This window comes from Mastacembelus armatus, unplaced genomic scaffold, assembly GCF_900324485.2.
Source record: "Mastacembelus armatus unplaced genomic scaffold, fMasArm1.2, whole genome shotgun sequence".
Taxonomy (NCBI): Eukaryota; Metazoa; Chordata; class Actinopteri; order Synbranchiformes; family Mastacembelidae; genus Mastacembelus; species Mastacembelus armatus.
In genome coordinates this window covers 6,521-17,242 of record NW_022872918.1, presented here as the reverse complement: position 1 = coordinate 17,242, position 10,722 = coordinate 6,521, and the positions used below count along the sequence as shown (strand labels likewise).

At 45.4% G+C, this 10,722-nt stretch overlaps 1 protein-coding gene across 1 annotated transcript; it reads left to right on the top strand.

Annotated features, from left to right (window-relative positions):
• Positions 1-134: 134 nt before the first annotated feature.
• LOC113131343 (tubulin polymerization-promoting protein family member 3-like) lies at positions 135-8,869 on the top strand (the record flags this gene model as incomplete). The annotated part of the gene is made up of 4 exons (XM_026308444.1): positions 135-279; positions 3,781-3,877; positions 7,356-7,509; positions 7,942-8,869. Coding segments are annotated over 4 exons (591 nt in total), but the record flags the coding sequence as incomplete, so codon positions are not given.
• Positions 8,870-10,722: the final 1,853 nt, after the last annotated feature.

Here is a 10,722-nt window from a genome sequence, read left to right as displayed (position 1 = left end):
ACTAGCAGGGATCTGTGTGAAGCCTTTTTTCTAGTTAACACTCTGTGCCTGTAGAGGGCACCTGTGTGTCTTCACACCAACCAGGTGTGATTTGGGCTTGATTATGTTTTTCCTGTCCTCTGCGTTTCCATTAGAAAGTGGCGAAGACGGCGGCCATGGATCGCCGGACCGACACGTCCCGTTACACCGGATCACACAAGGAGCGCTTTGACGAGAGCGGCAAGGGCAAAGGTCGGGAGGGCCGGGAGGAGATTGTGGAGAACACGGGCACGTTGGAGCGTACAAGAATGCCGGGACATACGACACCAAGATGAAGGCGCCGAAGTAACACAACAGGAAGCACCCCCACCCCCAGCTGACAGGAAGTAAAGCCCTCTACAGCATTTGTCTGGACCAAACCGTGACCTTTGACTTCACCTTGTGTGTGTGTTTGTCGTGTGAATGGTGTGTGTGTTGATGTGAGTGTGTGTGTCTCTGGCCCATTTCAGCTCTGCAGCGCCCCCCATGGGAGACTCTGGTCTTTGTCCGGCTGATGTCTGTGCTGTCTGTTATTGACTGGTCCTGTAATCTCACCGGGGTTAAAATGTAAAATCTCCAGAACCTTTAGTTAAATTACTTGGGAGCACTGTGAAGAATCCTTCCCCACCAGTTCAACTTGGGTTGTAAAGTTAAACTCGGTAACGACTAAAAATGACACTAACAGGATGTACTCTGCTTGAGTTGCGGCCATCTGTGTCCAGTGCCCAAACATCCTCTGAGCTCAGGTTTCTGCTCTGAGGAGTCTCTGCCCTTGGGTTTTTAGCTTTAATTGCTGCAGCTTTTGGATCCACGCTGGAGTTAAACAAAAGCAGAACCTACAACACCTGACATCTGAAGGCATTTTTGTATTTTATATGTATGGTGTGTAGCTTAGTTTTTCTTCTGCAGTATAGTGATGAATAACCTGCTCCATGAACCTTTGTGTCTGTCTAAAACTCTCACTGGAGTTGATGCAGGTGCAGAAACTGGAAGGGATTTAATGAAAGAATAAAAAGTATTTCAGTCTGTGTTTGTTGTCTAGTCTGTTCCACTGCAGGAACCTTTACACCTTGGTTCACATAATCTCAGCTGGTTTGCTCCAGTCTAAATTGCTAATCTGACTAAAACATTTTTAGTTAATTTAAAGTGTTGTTTGATTGATGCTGTGACATCCCCCCTGTCTCTCTATAATGACATCACTCACTTGATGTTTGTGACCCAAACACCTTGAAGGACCAGTGCAGTGGCCAGTACTCATCCATCTGTAATGTCATCACATAGAAAGTCTTGTAATCATTACATCTGGTCTGGGATCAGTAAGTGCTTCGTGCAGCCTCATCCACCATGACAACAAAGACAGAACCAGGGCGCTCCAGGCACCGTCTCCTCGGGACCCCACCCGCAGACTCAGAGAAGTCCAGATCCTCTGAATACTGTTCAGGGAAACTCCAGGGGCCCAGTAAGCATGGTGAGTCCGGGCGTATCTGGTCTATATCGCTCCAGCACCGCACTGATCTGATTTGTTCCCTCCTGTGCAATGAACAGTGTGTATTGTGATTTAAAGCAGCCATTTTGTCAGCACAGTGGAAACTGTGTGAAATGACAGATCAGCACTTAGCATCTCCTACACTGGTTTGAACTGGAGCCCTGTACCTGGCCCATCGGACCGAGCGCGGCACAGAACGGTTTGGGCAGGTGGGGTGGCAGCTCCCCCCGGTGCCATCTCACCCTAACCTAATGGCTAAGTTGGCAACTGGCTCTTCAGGGTTGGTGCTGGGCAGCAGCAGGCGAGTAAAGAGACCGTAAACAAAACCATTTAGTTATTTCTTAGTCAAGGTGAAGCACTTTACAACTAATGAGTTTACAATCCTCAGCACCACTGTATTTGTCCTGGTTTATCACGTGGTGAGTTGGGGCGGCCTTCATTCTGCCCTGATTGTGTATTGTCTCCTTTACAGCAGTGGGTTCAAACTACTGGCCCGGGGTCCAGCTCTGGCCATGGAAGGTTTTCATGCGGCCCTCAACACATTTAAATCAGCGTTCATCAGGACTGCAGCTTTGTTTTCCAGTGTTTTACTTGAGAGTGATAATTTAACACAAATCTGCAAATGCAGAGCAATAATAGAGAGGACGTTCTGTTGGTGTGTGTTGATCAGCAGGACACCAATTAATTTCATTAAACAAATCTGTCAGTGGGGATCCATTCAGTAAGTAACATGTAAACTGAATAAAGATATACTTTGCCCTGTAAGTTTATTGCAGCTTGGCACAATACTTGGTTTGGTTGTCACTTAAATGTTCCAGTATTTCCAATGGCATCCAGCTGTGAGCCTTTAGTGTTCATTGTGTGGTTGTTCCGGCTGATTTCTGGCTTTGGAAAGTGCATGAGATATTCCTGCAGGCTAACTGAACTTTGTGATGACAAATAATGAAGGGAGAAATAGGACAATCACTTGTGTCTGAGAATTGAAAGTACATATTCAGCATCTAGTTTGTCCTAACTGTTTCTGCTTTCTGCTGTAAGCTACAGCTGTGACTACACCTTTACATCAGCCCAAGGAATTATAGACCCAGACCTATCAATGCTACAAATAGAAGTAGTTAGGATATATATATTTAAGACCGGTTTGTTTTTTTAAAGGTAATAACCATTTGAACGTTAGTCTATCGCTTACGGCCATACCACCTGAACAGGTCCGATCTGTCTGATCTCACCACTAGATGGAAAATTAGTAGCCTGATGGTAAAACCCTGTTTTGGACAAAGCGGGTCCCACGTGTAACTATCCTCATCAGTCAATCTACACAACTTTTTTTTGATTATTCCCTTAATCTCACAGTTTCCTATTAATCTGGGCCTAAACATCATTTTTAATTAGTTGGTTATTCTGCTAACAATGTCCACTGCATTTCTTCCAGAAAGGCTATTATTGCATTTATCTTTTCTTTTTTTACATGAAATATGTGAATCACGGAGCCTTTCCAAACTCCTGTCTAATGACACTGACAGACGTGATCAACCTCATTCATCTTTACTGAATAAATCTCTACTTTGGGGTCATTAGATAAAAGTTTGGAAAGGCCGAAACATTTCGTTTGGATTTGTAGGTCTAGTTAGTCTGGCTGTAGCGTTAGTTTACGCTTCCGCTGAGTTCTTGTCTGAAACAGCAGACTCCACCCAGGCACGGACACCGACCAACAACCGAAAAAGAAAAACTCACCGACGTAGAAACTTACGCTGCTGTCACACAGTCCGACAACCTGGCTCCAAATCCTTTCGGATGAAGTCTCCCTTTCAGCACACGTGGGAGAGGGAGCCGCCATTAACACCGACGATGAACGTATTGAGATGCAATCCACGCAAATCTACGTCCTGTCGTCACCGATTACGTCAAGGCGTCGTTCCGGCCATAAACGTGCTGTATTACATCGACGCTACTAAAGCTGAAGTAATCTCAAGTGTGATATGCACTGTTACTCCCCTGTGTTTTGACAAGGCCATGTCTAATACCGTCGAGTTTAGTTTCTTATATTGAATGTATTTCTTAAATATAACAAACTATATCAGAAAAGCTGTTGTGTTGAACTCATGTGAGAATGCTGGTCTGGATTTCTGCACTTTTCTACCCTTAAAACCCTAAAGGTCACGCTGTACTTGATGACACTGAGCAGCAGAGCCATTTTCAGATACAGTGAAAAGCGAATGGGCTGATGTTTATCTAGTTTAATGAGATCTTACTTGTTTAATCTGTCTCACTTTCAGCACAGCCGGGAGAGGGACACCATGTTCGACGTTCAACAGCACAACAAACCTACCGGCCCGGGCTACAGTCACGTAGTCACTCTGCAATCATGCTGAGGTGGGGGAGCTGAAGCTTCCTGCCCTAAAACATGTCAGCATTTGTTTTCTCCTTGAGCAGGATCATAGCAGCACGCCACAGTCGGCCGATTCACAAAATCAGAGGGATCCTTGTCCGGTTTTGGAAACTGCACAACCACGGCACACGGCTCAAACCAGGAGTTATTCTGCAGCATCAACTAAACCTCCAATCGTCTGACACCTGATTCCCTTTATCTTCTGCTTCTCTGATCCATCACTGGATTAAACCTGTTTGATACTAACTGGTCTCAGCTCAACTGTTGGAAGTAGCATTTGTGAACACACCAACATCAACGCTGATGTTAACACTGACAATACTTCAACATGGTGTTAACCTGTACATTTAAAGGGGATCAGCTCTTTAGAATAATTGCTGTCATCATCACCACTAGATGGAAAATTAAACTAACACACACAAGGCATGGTGGTGTTCAACAGCAAGTGCTTGCTGGACGCTGGGTTCTTCAGTCTCAAGGAAACCAGGCTTCAGATTTGGTTAGTGCTCATCACTGCACATGCACCCAGAAGATCCTTTAAATATTTAGTGCAACATCATTTTCTTAACTGGAATTTTATCCAGAAAATCAACTAACATGGTTAATGTTGGATAAAAACCAGGCTCCCCAGAGCTGTCACAAGCAACAACTGACACGAGCAGGTTAGGTTTTAGCTTAGGCCGTCACTCACCTCCCAGGATCGGTTTTCATGGTCCTTCGGAATCTAGATGTGGTCAACCTGGAAGCTTCATATGGCAATCTTTAGAAGAGGCATTCCCCCCCCCTTCAAGAACAAAGATTATGGATCTCTGTCCCACCATCCAGCAGCCATATGGCCTGTTTGTGTTTGTGCCGGCGAGGGAGGAAAGGTTCGAGCTCTGGTTCTACGTCCTAAGCTGCCTGCGTGTTTCTGCGGTGGACTGGACTAACACCTGAGAACCTGGCGCTCAGAGTTTAAAGGGCGGTGAATGACGGCTACGCCCACTTCGACCGGCCTCTGGTTGATGATCGGCTCAGCCTTTTTCATAGGTCATTTCCTTTTCCCGTGTTATTCGTCGATTATAAATAAATCCCAAGGTTGAGAAGAAAATAAAATGCATTGGGTTTTTTTTTTTTCACATTTGCTGCACATTTTGTCATCTAATGTGGATTGTGAATTCAATTAATCATGGACAGATAGATAAGAAACTCTACTTTATTTGTCCCACAACGGGGAAATTGCATTGTCGCAACAGCAAAGTACAAGTACACAGCAGAGTGCCAGAGGTAGCAAAGACGGGAGATAAATAAGAAATGAAAAATATTAAAAAAAAACCTACACCAGGGTCCTGTACGCAGACTCCTCTTCCTCACACTGACTCCTTATCACGCTGGTGACTCTTCATCACGCTGACTCTTCCTCACACTGACTCCTCATCACGCTGACTCTTCCTCACACTGACTCCTCATCACGCTGACACTTCCTCACACTGACTCCTCATCACGCTGACTCTTCCTCACACTGACTCCTCATCACGCTGACACTTCCTCACACTGACTCCTCATCACGCTGACTCTTCCTCACACTGACTCCTCATCACGCTGACTCTTCCTCACACTGACTCCTCATCACGCTGACACTTCCTCACACTGACTCCTCATCACGCTGACTCTTCCTCACACTGACTCCTCATCACGCTGACTCTTCCTCACACTGACTCCTCATCACGCTGACTCTTCCTCACACTGACTCCTCATCACGCTGACTCTTCCTCACACTGACTCCTCATCACGCTGACTCTTCCTCACACTGACTCCTCATCACGCTGACTCTTCCTCACACTGACTCCTCATCACGCTGACACTTCCTCACACTGACTCCTCATCACGCTGACTCTCCCTTTCGCTGACTCCTCATCACGCTGACACTTCCTCACACTGACTCCTCATCACGCTGACACTTTCAATTCAATTCAATTCAATTCAATTTTATTTGTATAGCGCCAAATCACAATACAAATCATCTCAAGGCACTTTACAAAAACTAAAACTAAAAACCCAACAATTCCCTTATGAGCAAGCACTTGGCGACAGTGGAGAGGAAAAAACTCCCTTTAACGGAAGAAAAAAAACCTCCAGCAGAACCGGGCTCAGTTTGGGCGGCCATCTGCCTCGACCGGTTGGGGTGAGTGGATAGAGCAGAGAGAAAAGAACAGCAACAATAAACAACAAATAGACACTGCAAGTTGGTGGGGCCAGTAACTGCACATCAGCGATAAACAGCTCCAGGACCAGGGACACCTGCAGAAGGTACAGAGAGAGAGAGAGTGTGAGGGAGGGAGAGAGCACAAACTAGGGGAGAGAGAGGGCACAAGGTTAGTAACATTCGATGGTGGAATATACATGAGGTGGGAGAGAAGAGGGGGGGGGGTTAGGGTAGGGGAGCTCAGTGCACCGATGGTCCTCGGGCAGTCTAGGCCTATAGCAGCATAACTAACTAAGGGATGGTTCAGGGTTGCCTGAAGCCAGCCCTAACTATATGCTTTGTCAAAGAGGAAGGTTTTAAGTCTAGCCTTAAAAGTACAGAGAGTGTCTGCCTCCTGAACCCAGACTGAGAGCTGGCTCCACAGGAGAGGAGCTTGATAGCTAAAGGCTCTGCCTCCCATTCTGCTTTTGAGAACTCTGGGAACCACAAGTAGGCCTGCACTCTGAGAGCGAAGTGGTCTATTGGGATAATATGGTACTATGAGGTCTTTAAGGTATGAAGGAGCTTGATTATGAAGGGATTTATATGTGAGAAGAAGGATTTTAAATTCTATTCTATATTTTACAGGGAGCCAATGAAGAGAAGCCAATATAGGAGAAATATGATCTCTCTTGCTAGTTCCTGTCAGGACTCTGGCTGCGGCATTCTGGATTAATTGGACTTCCTCACACTGACTCCTCATCACGCTGACACTTCCTCACACTGACTCCTCATCACGCTGACTCTTCCTCACACTGACTCCTCATCACGCTGACACTTCCTCACACTGACTCCTCATCACGCTGACTCTTCCTCACACTGACTCCTCATCACGCTGACTCTTCCTCACACTGACTCCTCATCACGCTGACTCTTCCTCACACTGACTCCTCATCACGCTGACTCTTCCTCACACTGATGATTCTTCAAGATCATCTGATCACATGTCGTTTTATTAATCTCATGTTTGATACCAGGTGACCCACTGTTTTATTGTATTATTATCAGTGATCAGTAGGATCACAGAGTAAACAAACAGCTTTCCTATTTCATTTGTATTTTATTTGTAAAACATGTATAATAAAAAGGCAATACAAAGTGAATTGTATTGTTAGTAAAATAATTATTAGTTACTGTTTTTTTTTTTTTTTAAATTTTAATTTAAATAAAATTAAACTTTGATATTTCCTGTGCCATTTCATCTTCCTGAGTTGATTGTGCTGTGGTTTTGTGTGCAGACAGAAGACGTCCAGGGTCATCACATACGAGGAGTTTCAGAGAGCTCTGGAGGAGTTGGCCCCAAAGAGGTTCAAAGGTCACAGTAAGGAGGAAGCACTGCAGTCTATCTTTAAACTGGTGGAAGGCAGAGAGCCCACCAACGTGGGAGTGACGGTGAGTGGGCAAAATCTGCACGTAAGGCTGGTGTGGACAGTTGTTCATGTGTTTCTGTGCCAACTGCATGAAAGTGGACATTGACCTGACTCTAGAGAGATGAGCATGTGTCCCTTCAGCTTTAGTGTTCAGGTCTCAGGTGTGGTCCAGAACCCACAGGGCAGCAGAGCATCTGTCTGAGAAACTACATGAAATTAACATGATCAGACACGATCATGTTTAACATTGGGACTCAGTGTTACATCACCAACTGCAGGGAACAGGTCCAGGCCATTCTAAAGCTTTTTGCTTTGAGGACTGAGCAGGGATCTGTGTGAAGCCTTTTTTTCTAGTTAACACTCTGTGCCTGTAGAGGGCACCTGTGTGTCTTCACACCAACCAGGTGTGATTTGGGCTTGATTATGTATTTCCTGTCCTCTGCGTTTCCATTAGAAAGTGGCGAAGACGGCGGCCATGGATCGCCTGACCGACACGTCCCGTTACACCGGATCACACAAGGAGCGCTTTGACGAGAGCGGCAAGGGCAAAGGTCGGGAGGGCCGGGAGGAGATTGTGGAGAACACGGGCTACGTTGGAGCGTACAAGAATGCCGGGACATACGACACCAAGATGAAGGCGCCGAAGTAACACAACAGGAAGCACCCCCACCCCCAGCTGACAGGAAGTAAAGCTCCTCTACAGCACTTTGTCTGGACCAAACCGTGACCTTTGACTTCACCTTGTGTGTGTGTTTGTCTGTGTGAATGGTGTGTGTGTTGATGTGAGTGTGTGTGTCTCTGGCCCATTTCAGCTCTGCAGCGCCCCCCATGGGAGACTCTGGTCTTTGTCCTGCTGCATGTCTGTGCTGTCTGTTATTGACTGGTCCTGTAATCTCACCGGGGTTAAAATGTAAAATCTCCAGAACCTTTAGTTAAATTACTTGGGAGCACTGTGAAGAATCCTTCCCCACCAGTTCAACTTGGGTTGTAAAGTTAAACTCGGTAACGACTAAAATATGACACTAACAGGATGTACTCTGCTTGATGTTGCGGCAGCATCTGTGTCCAGTGCCCAAACATCCTCTGAGCTCAGGTTTCTGCTCTGAGGATGTCTTGCCCTTGGGTTTTTAGCTTTAATTTGCTGCAGCTTTTGGATCCACGCTGAGTTAAACAAAAGCAGAACCTACAACACCCTGACATCTGAAGGCATGTTTGTATTTTTTATATGTATGGCTTGTGTAGCTTAGTTTTTCTTCTGCAGTATAGTGATGAATAACCTGCTCCATGAACCTTTTGTGTCTGTCTAAAACTCTCACTGGAGTTGATGCAGGTGCAGAAACTGGAAGGGATTTTAATGAAAGAATAAAAAGTATTTTCAGTTCTGTGTTTGTTGTCTAGTCTGTTCCACTGCAGGAACCTTTACACCTTGGTTCACATAATCTCAGCTGGTTTGCTCCAAGTCTAAATTGCTAATCTGACTAAAACATTTTTAGTTAATTTAAAGTGTTGTTTGATTGATGCTGTGACATCCCCTCCTGTCTCTCTATAATGACATCACTCACTTGATGTTTGTGACCCAAACACCTTGAAGGACCAGTGCAGTGGCCAGTACTCATCCATTCTGTAATGTCATCACATAGAAAGTCTTGTAATCATTACATCTGGTCTGGGATCAGTAATGTGCTTCGTGCAGCCTCATTCCACCATGACAACAAAGACAGAACCAGGGCGCTCCAGGCACCGTCTCCTCGGGACCCCACCCGCAGACTCAGAGAAGTCCAGATCCTCTGAATACTGTTCAGGGAAACTCCAGGGGCCCAGTAAGCAGTGGTGAGTCCGGGCGTATCTGGTCTATATCGCTCCAGCACCTGCACTGGATCTGATTTGTTCTCCTCCTGTGCAATGAACAGTGTGTATTGTGATTTAAAGCAGCCATTTTGTCAGCACAGTGGAAACTGTGTGAAATGACAGATCAGCATCTTAGCATTCTCCTACACTGTGTTTGAACTGGAGCCCTGTACCTGGCCCATCGGACCGAGCCGCTGCACAGAACGGTTTGGGCAGGTGTGGGTGGCAGCTCCCCCTCGGTGCCATCTCACCCTAACCTAATGGCTAAGTTGGCAACTGGCTCTTCAGTGTTGGTGCTGGGCAGCAGCAGGCGAGTAAAGAGACCGTAAACAAAACCATTTAGTTATTTCTTATGTCAAGGTGAAGCACTTTACAAACTATATCGAGTTTACAATCCTCAGCACCTCACTGTATTTGTCCTGGTTTATCACGTGGTGAGTTTGGCGGCCTTCATTCTGCCCTGATTTGTGTATTGTCTCCTTTACAGCAGTGGGTTCAAACTACTGGCCCGGGGTCCAGCTCTGGCCCATGGAATGTTTTCATGCGGCCCTCAACACATTTTAAAATCAGCGTTTCATCAGGACTGCAGCTTTGTTTTCCAGTGTTTTACTTGAGAGTGATAATTTAACACAAATCTGCAAATGCAGAGCAATAATAGAGAGGACCGTTCTGTTGGTGTGTGTTGATCAGCAGGACACCAATTAATTTCATTATAAACAAATCTGTCAGTGGGGATCCATTCAGTAAGTAAACATGTAAACTGAATAAAGATATACTTTGCCCTGTAAGTTTATTGCAGCTTGGCACAATACTTGGTTTGGTTGTCACTTAAATGTTCCAGTATTTCCAATGCATCCAGCTGTGAGCCTTTAGTGTTCATTTGTGTGGTTGTTCCGGCTGATTTCTGGCTTTGGAAAGTGCATGAGATATTCCTGCAGGCTAACTGAACTTTGTGATGACAAATTAATGAAGGGAGAAATAGGACAATCACTTGTGTCTGAGAATGTGAAAGTACATATTCAGCATCTAGTTTGTCCTAACTGTTTCTGCTTTCTGCCTGTAAGCTACAGCTGTGTACTACACCTTTACATCAGCCCAAGGAATTATAGACCCAGACCTATCAATGCTACAAATAGAAGTAGTTAGGATTATATATATTTAAGACCGGTTTGTTTTTTTAAAGGTAAATACCATTTGAACGTTAGTCTATCGCTTACGGCCATACCACCCTGAACATGTCCGATCTCGTCTGATCTCACCACTAGATGGAAAATTAGTAGCCTGATGGTAAAACCCTGTTTTGGACAAAGCGGGTCCCACGTGTGACTATCCTCATCAGTCAATCTACCAACTTTTTTTGATTATTCCCTTAATCTCACAGTTTCCT